This window comes from Wyeomyia smithii, chromosome 1 (assembly GCF_029784165.1).
Source record: "Wyeomyia smithii strain HCP4-BCI-WySm-NY-G18 chromosome 1, ASM2978416v1, whole genome shotgun sequence".
Classification (NCBI taxonomy): Eukaryota; Metazoa; Arthropoda; class Insecta; order Diptera; family Culicidae; genus Wyeomyia; species Wyeomyia smithii.
The window spans coordinates 174500426-174523276 of record NC_073694.1 but is presented as its reverse complement, the minus strand read 5'-3'; the positions used below and the strand labels follow the sequence as shown (position 1 = coordinate 174523276).

At 38.5% G+C, this 22851-nt stretch overlaps 2 protein-coding genes across 2 annotated transcripts in view; both read right to left on the bottom strand.

Annotated features, from left to right (window-relative positions):
- The window catches only part of LOC129721792 (serine protease grass-like), a 30445-nt gene extending 17586 nt beyond the window's left edge, over positions 1–12859 (bottom strand). The window contains exons 1-2 of the mRNA XM_055674777.1: positions 12433–12859; positions 12180–12361 (exon numbers count right to left, since the gene is read on the bottom strand). Of these exons, the coding sequence (XP_055530752.1) occupies positions 12180–12361; positions 12433–12773 (523 nt within the window). The 5' untranslated portion in view covers positions 12774–12859. The remainder of the gene's footprint in view (positions 1–12179; positions 12362–12432) is intronic.
- A 267-nt stretch (positions 12860–13126) lies between these two features.
- On the bottom strand, positions 13127–14461 carry LOC129721791 (CLIP domain-containing serine protease B9-like). The gene is made up of 2 exons (XM_055674761.1): positions 14150–14461; positions 13127–14089 (listed from the first exon to the last, which is right to left on the bottom strand). Exons 1-2 carry the CDS (start codon positions 14431–14433, stop codon positions 13432–13434), a joined length of 942 nt encoding a protein of 313 aa, XP_055530736.1. The 5' UTR covers positions 14434–14461; the 3' UTR covers positions 13127–13431.
- Positions 14462–22851: the final 8390 nt, after the last annotated feature.

Here is a 22851-nt window from a genome sequence, read left to right as displayed (position 1 = left end):
TTTTGCCTGTCACAATCATTTTGTCTACCCCCTGTACAGGTCGGACTCGATTATCCGGAACATCAAAAAAAAAATTTCATTCCGGATAATCGAATCACAGAAAAAATACTAGAATTTGCGATCAACGACCATTTAATTAATATTTCATTTTTTAATTTTACTTGTGTTGATGCAGTGACGTAACCAGAAATTATTTCTGAGAAAAAGTGTAAAATTTTGAGAAGCACAAAGAATAAATTGGACAGTGATTAGTTTCACTTAATTCGAACATGTCCCAAACATGCCGGAAGTGACATAAATGGTAGCAGCCATGCCAGAAGGGATGGTGAAGGTAAAATTTCGGAATAAAAATTAAAAACGAACACCAAAAAAATAAAATTCCGGATAATCGAGTTTCCGGATAATCGAGTCCGACCTGTACTTCCGACATTGAACAACGGTATGTTGTTCTCATGCTTCTCGCAAAGCCTTATCCACTCCTTGCATACTTTGGGATCTCTTGGGTATCGATATCAGTGCTGATAAAAGTCATTTTCCACAACAAAATTCTTCGAAAATTACAGCCAATCATTTTCAATTTTCACTTCCAACTATCGCAGCACTCTTGCACATACACTAGATTTTCGTCCTAGTAACGAGCTGTTATACTCAGTTAAAATTTTTCGTGCGCATCGTTCGAATCCAACTAAATGATCTTCAACGACGTATCCAACCAACTGATCTTCACTGTTCCTTCGTCAAAGCGAAAACGAAAAACAAACAGCAAGCGCTATCAAGACGAAACGTCAAAGCTGATCCAAGCAAGAGTGAATCCAAGAGAACAGTGGTTAAAATGTATCCCCATTCTACACAAGCGTTCGTTTGCTCTGTTTTTGTTCTTTTTTTTTTTTAATTTCTAACTAGGCTGATACAAATTTCGATTTTTTTTTATGTCCAAGGTTATGAAAGTTAGCAAAGGGGGTGGCAAAAAATAAATAACACCGAGACGAGAAAAAAGATATATCTTTGATCAAAGTTTGTGTGCAAGTAATGACGTTTGTAACTTGCACTTAAATAAATGTTGAAAAATAACACTTTATCATTATTATAATTTATTTCGCTTGCCTTTCGACGACACTCTCGCTGTCAGTAGACTTTTTTGTTGCTAAACTAAGCATTTATGCTGTCGGAAAACCAATAAAATGAATAAAACGGTTTGACCTTTTTTTTATTCTCCTTCCAATATTCAAGATTTTCCCAAGGGGGGGGGGGTGAGGGGGAGGATGACATAAAATGAAAATAAAATTTGTAACGGCCTTAAATGTAATAAGATGAAGGCCGGGGCCGAAATAATTGTTGGAGTAGGGAAAAGCCTGCTTGAGTAAAATCAATAAATATTGCTCCTCAAACAGGCATAAAAACCGTCTCATCTTTTCATACATAATAATACAATTATAAATAAATTACAAATCACAAAACACAATCTTGATAAATATGGGTGTCCGAGGAAATGCATCGACCATCTCCGATTTTGACCAAATTTTGTGAGTCGATGTGTTTTGGACCAGAACTTATAAATCCGAAGTTTTGTACTGATGGACCCCTCGGTCAACGGCACAGCCCTAACTTTTGGTGAATTTGGAAAAACACCTTTTTTAAATTGCATATATCTCAGCACCCTGAAGAGCTACAAGGGATGTTGACATATCAATTTGAAGGGTTTAAATTGTAGAATTAAACTACGAAATTTTTTTTTCTCTGCAGTGTTGCCAACATTGCATTTTTGGAATTTAAAACTTAATTTGCAATTTCCTCAAAATACCCCCCCCCCCTTCGATTTTGGATTTGACCCCGCCAATGTGTTTAGTAGCCGATTTTACATAGGAATCACTTAACAGCAAAAAACAAAATGCGGCGTTCAAGAGATAGAGCGTTTTAAAAATTTGCAAGATTCTGGTATTTCCCTAATCACGAAAACGTTTCCACAAGGAATGTTGCCATTGCAATGGTATCCTAGTAGGCTATGATTTCAGAATTGTAAACAATGTATTTTCTGAGTAGCTAAAAAATCCCTCCACGTGTGCAGTAGTTTTACTCTTGAAAATGATGTGTTCTATTGGATTATGTTTGAAACAAGTTTGTACCGCTGGAAGACGGTATCGGTCGTCAGAGCAATTTTCATCTCGCGAATGGTATCTTTTAAAAGTTCGATCTGGTGTTGAATGCTTAGAAACAGTGTGCGATAGCCATGTGAATAAGTTTGGTCGACTTTATACAGTCCAACAGAAGCATTGTTGCAATCCTCTGAATGTACATAGTACTATTAACCGCAAAAACTTGAAGCCTGTTTCCGCTCTATACCACGACAAGCTCAATAAACACGTGAAAAATGTCGTTGAGGGTCGGAAAATTTGTGTTCAGTGCGATAAAGCTGTTAGAGCGGCGGCGAAATCTTCTCTGCGGAATGACCAGCTTAAAGAAAAAATAGCTGAAATTGGTAAGATTTAAACAAACAAAGGGAATCATACAAGCGCTTTTCTATCAAGGCTTATGAATTTTTCTTCGTGCTATAGATTCTAAGGAACTATCGTTGCCGACTGAAACCGGAAGGAGTTCAGCTGATGTTGGTAAGGTTTCAAAACTGACGGAGTTAAACGAAACTCATTACTTTATTTATGTATTCTGTACCACACAGAGGTCCAAGATGAAAATGATTATGTCGAAATCAATGATTCAAAATTGAGTAGTCTCAATTTCACACTGGCATCGCTTGGTCAATCACCAATAAGTGAAACCAAGGTGAAACGTGTTAAAAAGTATACAGTCGATAAGCATTCCAAAGCTGCAAAGCTTTGAAAAGCTCATTTGACGCTGTTCTCGGCCCAAAGAGCGGACAATACGAAACAGTTGGAGACGAAATGATAAAGCAACTGAAGGAAAAGTTTCGCAGTTGTACCGATGCAAGTGTCAAGATTCAAATCTTGTCGGTTCTTCCAAAATCCTGGACCATCGCTAAATTACAGAGTAAGCTTAACTGATTTAAGGTGGGTTTCTTTGCATATCATTTGTTTTTATTTTATAAACACTATACTTTTTATCGACTGTTAGTTTACTCAGGGGAGTTTTTTTCCGGCTTCGCAGTCTTTAAAATGTGAAAAGAAAACGATATTTTTCTCTTACACCGACGTTTCGAATAATATATATTCTTTATCAAGGCTCTACAAGTAGATTAAGATCAAAACGATTTTTATAAACAAATACATAAATTATGCACATAACATCATTACCGAGAGGACCATTTTCCTGTGAAGTGGTTCTTCGGCTAGAGCATTAATTGTCAAAACAGAAAGTAATCATCCTAACAGAACATCCAAAAATACATTAAATTAGCTAAACATGATATCAAATACAATTCATGCTTCTTACATTATGCAAATTAAAAAAAAAAAAAAAACAAATTAAAAGTGTACAGTTTTTAATTTGTTTTTTTTTTTTAATTTGCATAATGTAAGAAGCATGAATTGTATTTGATATCATGTTTAGCTAATTTAATGTATTTTTGGATGTTCTGTTAGGATGATTACTTTCTGTTTTGACAATTAATGCTCTAGCCGAAGAACCACTTCACAGGAAAATGGTCCTCTCGGTAATGATGTTATGTGCATAATTTATGTATTTGTTTCTAAAAATCGTTTTGATCTTAATCTACTTGTAGAGCCTTGATAAAGAATATATATTATTCGAAACGTCGGTGTAAGAGAAAAATGTCGTTTTCTTTTCACATTTTAAAGACTGCGAAGCCGGAAAAAAAACTCCCCTTTATTTTATAAAAAACAGAAGAATTGGAGTGCCCCGAGCGGCTTGTGCGGAGCATGAAAAATCACAGGAGGGTTGTGTGCAAAGCCACGACCGCAAGGTTGAAGTAGATTACCTTTACACAGCTCTACTTACGGCTGTACATTAACCTACGGCCGGGCGAATCGTTTCGCGCCGCTTTTCGCGTTTAGCCTGGCAAGGGCCTAATGCGCACGGCCAACACAATAGAAAGGTGTTTTTACATTGAGAATTAGACATGGCCTTACTGAAGTAAGTGTTGGCAAATGCATCTACCGCTAATACCGCCGCTAATAATACGAAAGCGCGTCGTTTCATGTGGGAATAATATCAACAACGAAAAATGACGCGCGTCTTAGCACACCCGAACTGTTTCGCCGTGCGGCTTCCATTTAGGGTTGTCGATATTGAAAATAAAATATCGATATTCGTTTTATCGATATTAAGAGCGGCATCGATATTGAAATCGATATTACGTGTCGATATCGATATTTTATCGATATTTTCCTTCATATATTTTTTGTTTGGATTTGAGTTAGGCCTGAAACAAGCTGAACGCCGACGTGAGCGATCGGGCGAGATTCTTGCCGAAGGTTAACAAACAGCCGTGAGTAGAGTTGTTCATTAACCTACGGCGAGAATCTCACCCGATCGGTCGCGTTGGTGTTCAGCATGTTTCATGCCTTAAGGTGAAACCTCATTGAATCCAAAAATGGCCGACTTCGAGTCACCAATTCGAATTTTCAAAAGCACAAGACTCGGAAATACTCATTGCGTTTCCTATGAAAATACTTTTTATGTTTGCTTCACCACAGCAAACATAAAATAACATTTTCACAGAGAACGCATTAACTGTTTCCGAGTCTTGTGCTTTCGAAAATTCGAAGTGGTGACTCGAAGTCGGCCATTTTTGGATTCAATGAGGTTTCACCTTAAGCAGGTATTAGACGAAGCAAATATTTGCTATTTTTTAATACAGATTTTATTTTGTGCAAATAAAAATCGTACCAAAAATAGCAAATATTTTCGTCGTCTAATACCTGCTTTAGTATTGCATATTCCGGCGAAGTGTTTACTATTTCATCTCGTCCGTTAGGACAGCGGGCCGATTGCTGATCGCTTTACGCAAGGTGCATTTTCCAATCAGATTAAACCGACGTTTCGTGAGCCGCGTCTCCTAATCTTCACTGATCCATTGACTAATCAGCAGTCAGTTACTGAAGCATCCTACCTGAACATTCATGTTATCGCTTATGTAACACCGATTCTTTACTGAAATTCATCGATCCTGCCATCCCAATGTAACACCAAGGCATCGCATTTGATCGGTTTAATGTGGTGGTTATTGCCCCGAGAAGTTTCACACCAAAATTTCTGGAAATTCGCTCTATACATGCTGTCAATAAAAAAGAAATATGGCAACCATATTTCTGTCGAACTGCTTACATTTTCCATCTGGCACTTAATGATTCTAATACCAACAATTCTGGTACCTACTTTTTAGTTGGTTTGCCCTAAAATAGCTGAAATAGAGTAAACGTCCTTTAATTTCTATTGACCTATTTTCGAATAAATATATTTATCAATGGAAAACCAAGCCTTAACCAGGGTGGCCACCCAACCGAGAAAACCGGGAAAAAACCTGGAATTGTTTGGAGCCGGGAAAAAAACCGGGAATTTCACTGAATATTTCAAGCCGGGGTGAGATTGTCAGCTATCTCATGGCGATCACTAAAATTCCTGGAATAAGTTTTCTCGAAAACGACCAAGAAAGACTGGTCTTCTGACCCGGAAGAGATGGCTGACAGGTCACGGGCTGGATGGCACAATCTCACCCCGGCTGCCAGTATATTTAACTCATTTCTCACAGTGCTTATATCAGTTTTGTTTTTATTCATCTTTCTCTTGAAAATTAATTAACCACGGTAAGCTCCCCGGAAGTAGCAGTCAAACGGCTCGAATTTTGCCTAGAGCAAATGGTTCACAAAGATAATCTCGCGGGAACTGTAGTTGACAGATTTCGCCAAGAATACTCACAACTGTTGGGTATGCATTCGACGGAGACATTGCTGACTCCCTACCGCCGTAGTGAAAAACGCCTTGATACTTTCTGTAGAGATCTGATAGCTGATTTAGGCAAGAAACGTCCTAACTTGACCGTGTTTATTAAGGAGATTTTGATCCAGCGATTGGTGTACGATGCAGTACAGGATGCCGGTGGTGAAGACGAAATTGATATCACCAAGTCGTTAATCTATTACGCTCGCGTTTCACATAGCCGATATATTGAATTGTTGAAGACAAAGAAGAAGGAGAATTCAGATCAAGATGAAGAAGCCAGAAAGAAGAATGCCACGGCCCGTGCTCTTGAAGCTAATGTGTTTAAGTGTAATTCTTTTATATATTGAATCTTCGGTGGTTGAGGTAAAAACGGTTCCTACAAACTTAATTTAGCCTAGGAGTCCCCGGTAATGAGTATTATATGCGTTGTTTATAAGTTTTAAAAATTCTACGCCCCTGCGAGCGACCTTACGGCAGTTAACCGGAACATTCGCCATGGCGGACGAAAACCTGCGTGCAGGCATGTTTTCAAGCTTTTTCTGTGTTTTTTATTAATTCCTCCTCCGTTTTCGCGACAAAATTGTTAGATCTTGCGCTTCAAGTATGCCCAGAAATTCTCCATCTCCTCCAACGATCGCTTCGAGTAGTGGGCCGACGCCAAATCTGGCCAGAACACCGTGTCTTCGCCCTTATGGTATTTCTTGATAAACGACGCAACTTCTGGCAGGCACTTCGTACTGTAAATTTCCTCGTTCACGGCCAGCCCGGAGCAAAAGAAGAGCAACTTTGACATCCCTTTCTCGCTGATTGTCAGCCACAGCCGCACCTTCTTGGGGAACTTGGTCTGTGAATATACTTCACCTCGGTGCTCACTTTCTTCGTAGGGGAGGTAAAATACAAAGTGCCCTACTAATCGTTGTCATCTAGGGTTAGATAGGTCTCGTCATCCATTACCACTGTCACATCGCGATTTGCCAGGGAAATCGACTTGACCATCTTAAACCTCTGTCGCTGCGTCATTGCCTGCAGCTCCGAGACTAGCACCAGTGGACGGGACTGCTGCTTCCTGACATGTATGCCCATGTTTTCCAACAACTTTTTCACTGTTTTACCGCATGCACCAACCTCCCGACCAAGTGCACGCAGCGATTTAGCCACTTTTCCCTCGGTCTTCCTCTTCAGCATCCTTTGAAGCTTCTTGCCGTTCAGGGTCGTTGGCCGTCCAGAACTGGGCTTTCTTCCGATGCTTTGATCGTTGTCCAATTGTGTCAAGATATTGTAGATGCCGGAACGGGCATACCAGGCGTCTACAAAGTGCCGCACGATGTCCGTTTTTTAACGTGGCGGGGTACCATTTTTTTTTACCGCAAACGTTATCCTCTTGAAAAAGATGACGTCCGTCACATTTTTCGAATTTCTGCAACAATATCTCTGGATTATAATAAGCGTGAACACGCTTAAAAAGTGACTATATTAGAATGTAATTCGATAATGGAATGTAAATCGACAGTATGAAAAAATGCAGAATTCTGAAGTACAAATAACCGGGAAAAATATTTGAACGAACCGGGAAAAACCCGGGAATTTAATTTCGAGTTTTGAGTGTCACCTTGCTTAACGTTTGTTTTCAGTATAATGTGCACTTTCAATGAATATCTTATATTGTGTGTAAGCATTTTAAATTTAATTTTGATGCCATGATGAATTTATGATCGGTAGGCAAAATTTTGCCGGCAGCACTCCCCTGATGGCAACCGAGAATATCGGACAGCAATATCGAGTCGCAATATCGAAACATCGATAATATCAAATGCGCCAATATCGGTCAAGAATATTGATATTGTGACGAGCAAATATCGATAATATCAAATATCGGTAAAATATCAACAACCCTACTTCCATTCACTTCCTCACAACATCGGCCTTAGAGAAGTACCGGCTGCACCTACCGCTGAGGCTGTTACCATACTGCCACTGGTACTCAAAGCTATTAACTCTTCAAATTAAGTGTTTTTTTTTTGTCCTCAGAAGAACAATTGTTCAATTCCATATCGGGTATAATGCAATCGCATCTGTGTAATATTACCGACAGTAATATTCTTATGAACCAACTTGATCCAACCTTTCTATTAGAGGAAGTGCCGGCTGATGTACGGCAAAAATCTCGCCCGATCACTCTCGTTGGCGTTCAGCCTGGCAGAGGCATGAGCCGTGGTGACCAACCACAGGGCAAGTGATTTGTTTATTTTGAATCTTCTGTTCTGTTTGTTCCAGCTCACCATCCGACTGATGAATGTAGCTAGTTTTCCCAGAAAAACTCTTTTATAGCCGAAGGGTGCTACGAAATAGGCCACGCCTTTCTGTTCAGTGTTACCATTTTCTAATGTTCTTCAGACGAATTATTTCACAATTCGCATTTGATTTTTGTATCCAGTGAATAACCACCGATGGTGTTCTCACACACGCAACGATTTTACCCCTAACCGTATTGCGGCTTGTAACATCAAGCGATTTCGTTTGCTCGCTGTTGCGTGTTGCATCATGTTGTAACTTGGCAGCTGGGAGACGACGAAATTCTGTTCATGCTGATTGATTGAATCGATTTCATATTAGCTCTGCATAGTCGAACTAACTGCTTTTGTGAATGCGTTCTAACAGGATAGTTTGTTATTTAAAGTCGGTTATGCTGATCGCAGCCTTTGCGCTGCCCCTACAGTGGGGGGTTTACTAAATTAAGTAAAATTAGACAACTACAACAGAATTTGATTGCATACCGCACAGAATGTCTGCTTGTCTTGATGCCAGAAAATTATTAACCTTCAATTACTTGTTCATTTGCCTTGAAAAAGGCATTTTGCGGTTCAAAATCGGTTGCTGATCGCAACCTTTGAGCTGCCCCAACAGTGGGGGAATTAAGATACACGGACAACATGCACTGTGGAAGCTATTTCACATTCAGTAAATTACACGGGCGCGACAGATCGCGTTGTCAAAAGTTATTAACTGTTTATTTGCCTTGAAAAGGCATTTTGATGTTCAAAATTGGATTTCCTGATGGCAATATTCATGCTGACCCAACACGGGGGGAATAATGGCAGTCTGGCGACACACGCTGAGAAGAACCGCGCTGCTCCTGAGACGTGGACCACAGGGCTAGTGCTGCTGCTAAAGAAAAGGAAGGACAACTGCTGTTGTCGCTGTCTAGAACAGGCTTCGGCTGAAACAGGCTCTTATATAGGCCAAATAGCATGTTTTCAATTGCAAGGTATATGATTCTGTCGACCGTGCTTGGGAAGCAATCATACAACGACCAATCAGAGGGCGAATTTTTCGTTTTGACAAGGCTTGCCTATTTTCAATAGTACAATAGTGTGAATAATAATATTACTATTATCTTTTTTTGGGAAGAATCTTAGAAGATTTTCCAATCTATTGCTGCAAGAACGAAGGAAATCCATCGAATACTAACCGATTTATTAGCATTTGAAATTGGACATATTTTTCACTTTTTTCGGTTTTAGATTTTCATTTCACATCCCTATGTAGCCGAACTTCCTGAGAGAAGTATTCTACTTCTATAATGCGTCGAAGAGAAAGGCATTCTTTGTTCGCCAAACCCCAAAAAGGGACACCCTCTTTCTGAGGATGTAGTACGGAAGGTAAAAGAGTTTTACCGTGAGCCTGACGTGAGTAAAGAGCTAGTAGGAAGAAAAGAATACAAGAGTGTTCGGGAAGGAAGTACCTGTGTACTTAAGCAAAAACGATTGGTGTTGGGTAATCTCAACGAAATGTTCGCTTTTTTCAAAAATAAGTTTCCTGAAATAAACATTGGATTTTACAAATTTGCCGAGCTGCGTCCACCTGAGTGTGTGCTAGCTGGTGCAGCAGGGACGCACACAGTTTGTGTTTGCGCGATACATGAGAATTTTAAGTTTATGTTTGAGACGGCTGATGGCGGAAAAGCATTTACTTCGTATAGAGACGTTCTTAAACTGAACCTTTGTAATCCTCCTTCAGAAAACTGCTTTTTAAATAGATGTACTAATACTGCCTGTGGCGAAATGGATTCAGTACGAAACATCATCTGGTCATATTTTGACGATAATTCCATCGAGGAAGTAATATTCAAGCAATGGACGCAACAAGAGATATGTTTTCTGGAATCAAGAGTTAGCGGCACGAAAACATTCGTGGACAGATTCATCGAGACGGTTCCGGATGTCCGAAAACATGACTTTATTGCGTTAAAGCAAACAGAATTTTTCCAGGAACCTAAGAAAAACTTACGTGAAGGAGAAATACTGGTAGTGGCGGACTTTCCGAAAATTTCTCATTTGTCTTTCAGGACAGTGTGCAAGCGGTCCACTACAACAACCGTCAAGCGACCATCCATCCATTTGCTGCCTATCATTCAGAACAAGGGAAAGTTGTTCCTTTAAACTGCGTATTAATCTCAGATACCCTTGACCCTAGCACAACTACTTTTCACGCCTTCCAAATAAAGTTTGTCGCATTTTTAAAAACTCGGTTACCCGAGTTGTCTAGAATAATTTATTTTTCGGATGTTGCTGGTTCGCAGTATAAAAATCGATACAACATAATTAATTTGCTCTACCACGAAGAAGATTTTGGAATTCCAGCTGAGTGGCACTACTTTGCTACGACACACGGAAAACGTCCGAGTGACGGTTTGGGTGGAACACTCAAAATATTGGCGACAAGAGCCAGTTTGCAGGGTGCGATAATACAGACACCAAAAAAATTGTATGAATGGGCAAGAAGTAATTGCAATTTGAACGTCCAGTTTGTTACATCACAGGAATGCCAGGCCGATAAAAAAGCCCTGGAGGATAGGTTTAGCGTTACTAAAGCCGTCCCAGGAGTTCGAGGGATGCATTCAGCAATACCAGCAACCGAGCAACATGAAAGTAAAACGAGTGACGAAGAAACACAACAAGTAATAATTGTAAGTGGAAGTAGGTGATGTAGAAAATAAAAAAAAATCGTATTAAGGAACATTTACTATTTGTGAATAGGGAAATACCACGGAGCGAGAATATCCATTGCTGAAAAATGAGCGTTGTAACGTCATGAAAAGCACCCCTCCTTAAAATTAGTTTTTTTTTGTCTATAACTTTTCCAGTGATTGCAAAACAATAAATTTTACAAATTCTTGAGGAAAGCTTAGTTGAATGAACAAAATCTTTGAACATTTTGAATTGTTTTGACCATTACAGACAAATTTATAGACAAAAACTGATTTCGAGGAGGGATATTCCACAAAAAAAAACTCTATTTTGTCGTGTCCAACGTACAGATAGGACACTGCAGTATTCTGCAATTGTTTCTCTAAATTTTTCCACAACTTTACTGAAGGAAGTAATCTGGTATATTGAAAATTAAAAAAAATATTTATTTCACCTAACTGTTAGGTGGATTGATCGAAAACCTAAAACATCAAAAGTAAGGCCTTGTTAAGTACAAAAAATCAATTTTTCACAGTCAAATCTAAAACGATCACGATTTTTCGAATTAAGATCACTGTGCACTGTGGGATTTTCAAATAAATCTTTTCACCAATAGTAAATGACTTGAAATATAATACTTGGAATGTGTATTTTGGAAGTTATTTCATAAAATGGTGGTTGAAAAACGTGCTTTACAATAAGAGGCCGTCCACATTCCACGTGGACAGATGTTTAACGCTTTAACGAATGTACCGTACGATGATTTTGAAATTTTGACCAGATATTGAGGACGTCAAAACGAATCGAATGGTGTACTTAGATTCTTTGGTGTATTTTTCTATAATAACGGTCTGTGGGAACACTGTGTATACAGTACCGTCTGTATTTTAGATTTTACGTTGCAACCAAATTTCGCCAGCGCGAAATCCAAATGATTGTTATGAATACTCCAGCCACATCCATTTTATCGCATAATCTAAACCCTGATTTTTTGAGCATGGCTTAATGTTTTACATCCTGAAAACCGGAATTTTTGACAATCTGGTTGAATATGAAATCTGGTTTACAAACGTATCTTAGCAATGATGCAATGTGTATCAATAATAAAATTATACTTTGTGAATATTTTGATCGGTGAAATCACTGCAATATAAATTGGTTTACTCATAGTAGTACCGTTTTATGTTTTTGCACTCAAAGAAGGGAAAGATTACGGAACCAGTCAAATCTGCTTCAAGTTAGTTTAATGTATTCGCTGAATTATCAGTGTGTTATACTTTATGCACAAATTTTGTGCAAAAGAAGATGAAAATTGGGTGAAGAATTAATTCTACTTACAATCACTCAACGCCACCTCTCGAACTACGATGAGAGCGATGTCGTTCTCGAAGGTATCCTGCTTAAAGCCCTCGTGAGTAATTATTTTCTGTACCAGCCGCTTCTGCACCGGATCCGAACACTCGATGTCTACGCAATCTTGCTGGGTGCTGAGATCGTATTCTCCCAGAGCAACTTCCGTGCTGTTTATGGGAACAATACCCCAAAACGTTATCAATATACGACCTTCAACTGGGGAACCTGATACACTCACCTATTCACTACCATATTGCTAGCACAGACAGCAGACGTCAGAATGTGACTCTGGGTAAGCAACGTTCCATGGCAGAAATGGACCTTTTCATCCGGATAGTAGAATAACACCAACCAGGGCGATTCCTGCAGACGTCCTTCTTGGGGACGATCGCGGTCTCCATACTCGGTAGAGCCGCAGTCCTTATTTAACACATCGCTCAAATTGAGCTGTACTCTATCCGGAAAATGGAAAAAACCTGATCCAGATCCAGCAGGCTTGCTTTGTCCACAGCCAAAGGATACCATGACAAACAACCACAACAACAGGCCACTAAAAACGCTGGATTTTACGCTGGCCATTGTTTTGTCACTCGGTGGCGTAGAATCACTTCGCTTCCACTTGTTTCGATCTCCAGCTCAGAACTGAGTATCAAGCTGCGATTGATTATTCTTATGCCGCTCTTATCAGCTGGGTTGGCCTCTTGGTCGGCCGTGTCAAGTCAATGGTATTCCCCATCTTGTAGCTGCCGTGGTTGGTTTTCTGCGGTGTTGTGTCTTGACGTTGTCCGTTATTTCGGATGAAATTACGATACCAGTGCGAAGTTGACAGGAATTACCCACGGAGGAAGCAAAAAGTTAGGTAAAGATTTGTCAAAAAAAGCGCGATCGCAAAATTATTTTCTCCTAGTATCTAGATAATTAAATATTGATAATTTACATTTAAAATATTTTTATTGAATTCGAACATCACTCGTATTTCATTAAACCTGAACTTTTGTTGCAGCTGTGCCATCATCGAGGTTTATATTTCGATCCAATTAGTTTTATACAGTATCGTCTCGTCCACAAATATAATTTGACGTCATTATTTAGCGGGTATCAAGTTATTCTCCCCCGTAAAACCGGTTCCCATTGTTTGATTTTGTTTACTCTGCTTGTTCGCATACACGATGACGTTTGTCGTTCTTGCGTCTGCAGGCACCTCCTCCGTCTCTTCTCTCTCACTTCGAATTTGCTCTCAAGCTACTCTTGTGTTCAATCGATTCTGCTCTTCCGCTGCTACGGTTTGTTCGAGCCAGTCTGCCAACAGCAACAAATTGACGAAAACGTACGGTGTGTCCAAGGCAGCGTTCCTCACACCGATCGATGACATTCCTACCTGATAGAAACGACCGTTTTTCCCGAGCATCTGCAGTGGTGCTCCGGTACTTCCCCGTAAGCTTACATTCTTATGCTTCCTCTTGGTTTTCTCGTCCAAATCCAGGACAGCGCAAAACTGAGATTCATGTAGGTTAATGTCTATGAGGGGAGATAACTTCGAAGCACAGCTCCACGAGTCCAGGTTTTGCATTCGAAACTGCAACGGTACAGCCGATATTCCGTCTTGTTTACTGCCACACCAGGCGCTGATAAACAACAGAGCATTCTCCGTAAACGGAAAATCTTCTTCCACCGGAACACAAATGGGTCGTACGAATTCTGAGCTCACATTGGCTGGCTGTCGTAGTTTTATCAACGCTACATCGTTCGCCAGCTTAGGATCATTATACCTCGGGTGCTTTATAATGTAGTCAATGGTTATATCCTGAACTGCTGGGGCACAAACTTCGTCCTCATCAATCTCCTGACAGTCTTCCACCGTACCAGTATGATAGTCTCCAAGTCGCACATACTCCCTGTGAAGAAAGTCGTAATCACAACAGAGGTTTTTCTCGAATAATCAAATCAGTGTTTACAGAGAGTTACGGTTGTAATTTGCTGCAAACACGGTGGTTAGCACGTAGTAGGGATGAATCAGTGTTCCCTGAAAATGAAACTCAGTCGCGCCATCCTTCCTGTAGCCAAGCCGCGCAAGCCAGGGAAATTCGCGCAGACGACCAATTGAGGATCTTTGTATGATCTCACCATAAAAGTTGGGACCGCAATTATCCGCGTTGAAAACGCTCCTCGCTCGCACTTCTCCTAGCGTGGCTGCAGTGGCAAGCAAAACCAATACCCACGGGAAGTTCGTAACGCCCATTCTAACTGGCTCTCTGGAGGCTATACTTTGTACTGATTTTGCAATTGGAATAGCGTGAGTTGATAGCTGGGTTGATAAGCTACATATTATGTCCGGTTTCATCCTTACTTGTACGCAACATCCTCCACTTTTTCCAAACCATGCGAATTGCAGCCTCGCAGGCGTTTTAGACAGTCTGGAAAGCTACTGTAAAGGAAAGAAGAGAACGAAAAATAACGGAACAACGGATGCGCAGTGTCATGCGTGGAATCTTCAATCAGCGGCGATGTTTTTTTCGCTGCAGTAGCGCATGGGGAGGCAAAGAGGCGGAGCATATTCCAGATGAAAAATGGCGATTGATGTGGGTCTAAATGTGTTTGGTATATGCGCATTGTTTTGTTCTGCAGGGATTTAATCAAAAAGGTTAAAAGTATACTCACGAGCCCGGATGAATTTAGAACATGTTACTTACTTACACAATACACACCTGGCCAAATCTTGAGAGTTCATTGTTCACATCGCGGTGAATTATAATTTAGGCCGTTAAAAATTTTATTTTCATTTTATGTCACCCCCCCCCCCCCCCCCTTCAAGAAAAAAAAAGAAAATTTCATTGGTTTTCCGACAGCATAAATGCTTAATTAAGCAACAAACAAGTCAGGTGACAGCGAGAGTGTCGTCTAAAGGCGAGTGAAATAAATAATAATAATAATAAAGTGTTATTTTTCAACATTTATTTGAGTGCAAGTTACAAACGTCATAACTTGCACACAAACTTTGATCAAAGATATTTCTTTTTTTTCGTCTCGGTGTTATTTATTTTTGCCACCCCCTCTGCTAACTTTGATAACCTTGGACATAAAAAGAATTCGAAATTTGTATCAGCCACTTAAAAACATAACCTGTACGTATAGAATATCTTTCCAAAAATTGATATTCAAACTATTTTTTAACGATTGGTTGCGAGTGTGTTCAATTGCATGATGGAAAAAATGTGCTAACGTAAAAAGAAAAGATATTTATTATGCATTTTGATAACACAGGCTCTATCCTAGTGCTCACACTGAAAAAAAAAACAAATTTCAGAGACCTAAATGAGTTTCCTCTAAGTCAACGTAGAAGCGACAATCTTTTTTGTCACGATCTAAAACACTTTCCATGGTATTCAATAACACCAATTAGTAGGTCGAATGTGTAAATTACTTAATTTTCAAACAACCTCCCAGCCAGTCTCGAGCAAGGTTGCATATTCAATTTTGGGGTGTCAATTCCATTCAATTGGCCCCGTGCCGATAACTCGTTCCACAAGTACAATTTTGAAATATGATGTACGACAAACTTGCAGTTCATGAGTAATGCTACAAGTTTGTCGAAGAGAGCAGTAGTGCTTTAACTCTTACGCCTAAAGTGTGAGAGTCAATATTCAGTGGGATATTCAGCCATTATTCACGGTGAATATAAAAATATTCACCGCGAATATTGGCTGAATATTGCACTGAATATGGGCTCTCACACTTCAAATATGAGAGTTACAGCATTGCTTTATTCGACAAACTTGTAGTACTACTTAGGGACTACAAGTTTGTCATACATTGTTTCTCAAAACTGTACTCATGGAGCGAGCTATCGGCACGCGGCGAAAAAGCACCTTAAAATTGAATATGCAACCTTGGTCTCGAGGTACGATACTGCACTCAAAATATCGTGACGTGAGATAGTTTTAAGCAATTTTCGAAAGATGTTGCAAAATAAGTCGCTTGGGTATAAAATCGTCAATTTAGTAAATGAATTTAACAACATGAAAACTGATAAATAGTACGATATTCGCCGGAGATAGTTACTGTTAGCTGCAACTGTTTATCGTTAGGTAACTCCTCGGCAATCCTAATTTCTATGAAATTTGTAAGCTCAAAACTCGATATTGATTACAGGTCGGACTCGATTATATAGAGATTCGATTATATATTGATTATATTAAAAATATGACTTATCTAGAGTTAATATGTCATAAGAGAACATCCATAAAATACGTAACGCCTAATGAAAAGGGGGTGAAAAATTTAAAAAAATAAAAAAAGAATGAAAATTTTGGTTTTTGGTTTTAAAATTTTCAAGATAAAAAAAAATTAAAATAACTAAATAAAAATAATTACAAAAATAAATAAAAAAACAATAAAAACAATTTAAAAAATTTAAATTTTTAAAATTTAAGAAATTAAATACAAACAAGTTGACAAATCAATATACACTGATCAATTTTTGTTTACATTTGACTGCAATTACATCAGGAATAACTACAAGTTAGGGAGCTTGTACAAATGACGTAGTTTTTCTAAAGGTTTATTTGACCCCCTCCTCCCCCATCGTAGCATTTCGTCACAAAGTCAGACCCCCCTCTAGATAATGACGACGCTTCATAACAACTCCCCCATGACAATTTTTTTTTGCAAATTTTATTACCAAAAACATACATTGTATCATGGATGAACAAAAAAAGACAAGAAAGTAATTAAAATAACCCTAAACAGACAAAACAGTAATGGAAAAGAACAATTAGAAAAAATCTAAAGTTTTTGCTTTGTCTATATTTGCTACGTAGCTTGGCCCGCCAACCCCCCAACCTCTCCCTCGTCACTTTTCGTCACTAAACTGCAAAATCGTTAAAAATCTGTCCACGTGGTATGTGGATGGCCCCTAATCGAGTCCGGCCTGTGTTATGGTTTTCCAAAAACTCACTTATTGGAAAATCATCGAAAAACTCTGTTTTATGTTTTGAGACTGAATCAGACAACTGCTTCACCATTTTGATTTTTGGATATTCTCGCACAGAGAATTCACGCGATACTTCTATATAACATTCTGTTTGACGTTGTCAATTTCACGTAGATGATACAGATAAAACATGGTACGTATGTGATTTTCACGTAGATGTTATGTATGTCACACTAACGAGAGACTCGCCAGATCTCAACGAGATGGACTTCTTGATTTGGGGGATGTTAGAAACAAAGACCCGCTCACGAAAAAATACACAAGTTTGGATGAGTTGAAGAAGTCTTTCTCTCAGGTATCTGGCTACCCAAGTAACCACAAGCATTAGCAGATAGCATTTTATTAGCACTAATTCAGCCTTGTTATTGCCAAATAGCATGTTTTTAATGTTTAGGGCATTATGCTGAACTAGCATCACTGAGAGCAAAAATGCGCTTAAAGGGCTACCGTAAGTGCTGCAGTGTAGTGTTTTTAATGCATATAGAAGACGCATTACATATTTTCGTAAGTGCCAATAACGAGCGATATCGAGTGGTCAATTAAAAATAGACGGAACATGGATACTTCACGTAAATGAAAAAAAAAAAAAAACTTTACGGAATGGGAATTTTTGACCCAAAGTTCGGGTATATGAAAGCATGAAACTTTCCGGAATACCCAATACAAAACAATTGCAAACTAGTGAGTTGGATCCAGGACCTACATCTGTTGGGCTCGTCGTTTCTGAACCGTCCATATCAGGACATGAAAGAAAGTCTGATTCTAGTAGTTCCTGGGTTGCCACCCAAGATACCTTTTTAGACCATATGTATTACTTCTGAATATTTTTTTGCATTCGTTGCAGACACCAAATAATCAAGGTTTTGTTTTTTTTTGTTTGTTTTCTTATCTCATATGTCAGAAAAGACAAATCTCATGGGTGCACCAAATCAGCATTAGTGATGCATATCAATGGTTGCCACCTGCAGCACTTTATCAGCTCTTTATTTCACCCTTTTAACATTATATCAGATATGTACAAACATTCAGGTCAGAATAAGTTCTTACCCAGAATTCTGTAATCAAATATAGTATTGTTGTAGGGCAATGATTTAGTGCTTACTGGTTACTTGGGTATATCTTTGTGTTCTTGTGTGTTTTTATATTTAATTATATCTAGTAATTGTTTTTAATTGTAAAGACAAGAAAATGCAATATTCAATGCAATCATACAGTAGGTGATTAAGATCTTCGGTTATTCCGCAATGTTCGCAAAGGTCGTTACGTATTAGGTTCCATTTGAATAGCCTGTCTTTCGTTGCTTCACTGTGTTTTTCCATCTACCATTTTTAATATATCTGTTTTGTTTTTGTTTTTCTGACTCTTAAGGATTTAATAAAGACCAGCTTTGCGTTTTACGTACTAGTTTTGTATTTTTTGTTGTTTCAGCAAAGCAAAGCATATCCGTATCGGAACTTGACCTTCTGTTTTTTTTATTCTACTAACATCTCGCGGACAATAGATCATTGCACGGTGACGTCAAAAAAAAAAAAAAAAAAGAACAAAGAGATTTGACAGTTGTCGCGGGTTTGTTTACTTTACTTGTTACTTGTGAGAATTTCACTAAACGGTGAATGGAAAAAAAGTTCTAACATCTTGTAAACAAACTCGGGGGAAGTATAAAAAAGTGAGGTAATTTTACAAACTGACAGGTGTCACGGATCCTGCTGATATTGATGTTGCTTCTACGTGCGTTATGTCAGCTTTCCGTAAAAATTTCTTTCATGAATTGAGTTTAGAAACGTCTCGTAAAATGGTCTACTATTAGTACAGGGTGCGCCATAATTATTGCAACAAGAACTAGGGGCTAGACAACTTTATTTAAAAAAAATATTTCGGTAATATTATTTCCATCACTATGTTGTATTGTAATTTCAAAGAAAAATTAGAATTTTGCGCTCCAACTGACAACCGCAGCTGACAACCGAAAATGACAATCTCAGACAGCACCGATGAAAATGCGACTCAAGAACTTGTTTGTCAAAGCGTATGCGCTCATAATTTACTTCAATTGAAATTGAATAGCATTGACTTAGAGCCGCCTTGATTCCTTACCCTCGACTATGCAGCAGAGCCCCATTGATATGATTTGCAATTAAAGTACACTACGAAAAAACTAGTTATAAGATATTTTTCAGCTAGGAAATTCAGCTCTAATTTATTTTTACCTTTGAGGACATTTTTTGAAAAACCGTAGCCTCTGAGCCCTAAACGAAATTCGAAGGCCTAATTTCTCCATAAGGCGTCGTATACAAATTACGCAACGCATGAAGGAGGGAAAGGGGGTTGAGTCTGCGTGACTTATTGATACGTAGAGGGGAGGGAGGAAGTAGAGACAGTTACGTAACTGGGATGTTTGCTCGAAATTGAAAATTTCGGAGGGGGGTCTGGCTGATCAGCGTTACGTAATTTTAGGGGGGGGGTCATGTCGATCGTTACCTATCGTTACATAAAGGGGGAGGGGGTCTGAAATGTAGGTTTTTGGCGTCCGTAATTTCTGTACGATGCCTAACTTCTGTTGGTCCCAGCTCGAGAGTTCTCAAGCTGCAGAAAGTTTGTTTTTTTAATTTGTTTCCTGAGATAACATAAATGTTTTCCAGTACCGCAATAGTGTACAGCGCATCGTTTCTATGTCTGTCTCCTGCATCTTCAAAATTGAGCTTTATACGTAGCGTTGTTACTACCAGAACATGTTAGACATAATTGTCCCACAACTTTTATTTTATATATCGAGGCATTGTTGTGATAAATACATCAAATCAGCCAAAAGCATGCGAACTTTAACAAACCAGTACTATGTTGCCGTACCATGTTCACTAACCGATCTAAAAATAGGCGAAATGGTGCTCATCGCTGATGGCAATGAATCGTACTTTGATAATGAATATGATATTCTTTGCTCGATCAAGACAAACGAAAACATAAGAAACAAATAAAAAGACCCTAATTAACTATTGAGGTGTAGAGAATAAAACTTAAGTTCACATAACATCGGATCTCAGCAGGGGACTATAAACGTCAACATTTTGCCTACCAATCATCAATTTATTACGGCGTCAATATTTAATTTCAAATGCTTACAAAAGCTATCTTATTCATTGAGAGTGCACATTGTACTGAAAACAAATGTTGAGTTCTTGTTTTTTCCATCTAAAACGATATTTATTCGAGAATAAGATTACTGACAATTTGAGACGTTTACCCTATTGCACTAGTTTTAGGGCAAACCAACCAGAAAGTGGGTACCAGAAACGCTGGTACCAGAATCAATGAGTGGCAGATGGAAAATGTATGGAGTTTGACAGCCACAAGAGCCCCTTGCTGAGATCCAAGGGGCTCTTTTGGCCATGTTCGCCCATATACCAACTGTCATTGTAGCGATTTAGAGCGAATTTTAATTCTTCATTTAAAAATCGGAGGATAATGATAGGGGAGGAGTACCAGTTATGGCAATACCTAAAAAATGTACCAGTTATGGCATGAACAGTTATGGCTCATGGACTGTAAATGGACTATTGACATAACTGGTACCATTGCGCTCATGCATTATAGCCATAACTGGTGCACTTGCCATAACTGGCTTACCCACCCTATAAAATTAAAAAAAAAACAGGTTTTGCTCAGATAATTACACTCTTTCAGATGATATATAAAAATCGGAAATCCATGAATAGCTGAACAACCCAATTACACGATTAACAAAAAAGAAAAAAAAGCGTTACAGCCCAAACTAGGAAAAAAGGTTATAGCACAGATAACAGACATCCAAGCTAGAACAAAAAAACTCCTGAAATCGTGTATGAGATTTCAAATTCTTACTCGTTTGAAATGCTAACGACATCTTTCTGCAACTGGCGGCTTCAACCAATTTAGTGATGACAGCGTTGGATTACAGTCAAGACTGCCATCAAGACGCATGAAAATTCTCAAAGGTTATATAACACTGATTTTGTGAGGTTTGTGTTTTTTTTTTCAAATCAACCAATCAAATCAATCAATCAAACAAATTGATCGCAAAAATAAACTGGGATTGAATAAAATTGTCCATTATGTACAAATTACGACTGCTCAAAATTTCTACATTAAAAACGGCAGCCTTTCTTATTGCGATAATAACGATAAGAGGTGGAAAACTATCGATTTTATCAAATCATTGACTACTAAGTGTCACCATACTGTGTATTGCGACATGCTAAAAAACAGTTACATCTTTTTACACTTGAAGCGAAACTAGATTGGATGCCTGTTATCTATGGAGTTACTACGAGTTATCAAATCCGAAGGTTTTTCCACTGGAGCTGCTTTCTCAGACGTATTAAAGCATTCAACCGTGTGTGGCATAAAGGTTTAATTGCGAAGTTGTTGATATAAGATCAAAATTTTAAAATATCATCTTACTGATCGAACTCTACAGGTTGTCTACCAGAATTCAAAATCTGGTAGATTTCTTGTCAGAGCAGCAAGTGTGACTCAAGGTTCAGTCTTGGATCCAGTCCTCCAGTGCAACATATTGACTTCAGATATTTCTGATTTACCTTCAGGAAGCCAAAGTAACTGTTATGTGATGACACAACCATTTCCGTAAAAGGAAAAAAGTCTTTTTATTTTACGCGATTGATGCGTCCGCACAAAAAAAATCGCGTAATTTTAAACAAATCGTGTAAAAAAAGATTGCGTCGTTTTGATATAATCTTCCGCTGCGTGTGAAAAGAAATCGTGTAAAATAAAATCACGTAAAAAATTCAGTGTAAGTGCTTTAAGTTAGAAAAAAGTTACATCAAACATCGAATTCAATTATATAATCGGTGTCGGTGTCTACACACTTAGTTTCTTTTACCGAACTCAGCAATCTGTTTAACGAGTTCTCAACAGCTGAGCCATCAGCAATCTGTTCAGCAATTTATTTGCTTGACGAGTGCTCGGTAATTTTTAATTCTCGCTGAAACGTCAAACATAGAAGATAGCTCAGTAAAAATTTACGAAGCGTTAATCAAAAATTGCTGCATGATTCGGTATTTACAAAGCTGACTATTCGTCACGAATTACCGAGCGTTCTGTAAATTTACAAAGCTGACGATTCGTCACAAATTACCGAGCATTCTGCAAACGTAAAGTTTTTTCATGGTTACGAGAGCAATATGAACCATTGTGAAAGTTGCTATTGCAACTGTTAAATAATTTTAGAAAGGAATTTCGGATTGTTTAGATCGATTATACTGGTGTTCCCAGCACATTCGAGTAAAAACTTGATACGTTTAATGTTATGATGAATACAGGCTTTTTGTTGCAGGCTTCTAGTAAACTGCTCTCCCGTGGTGGAAAAATTTCCATATGCTGACTGAATAGATCGTGTACCTCCACGTCGTTTTCTTGTAGATTTGAAAGTAGGATATTCATTTTTTTTTTGAAAATCACACGCGAAACACTTAAAAACTCAGCTTCGGAACTCTTTGAATATTTGAAAATGGCGGACATTTGATGTTTCGTTTTGACAGATGCAGAAAAATTGCCGAACAGTATAGTAAAAAACAACAAGAGTCCAGTTAAACAATTGAAGAGTTTTCAGCAACACCTAGGAAGATGCTGACAGATCGTCAAATATTTACTGAACTCTATTAACGTGCAGAA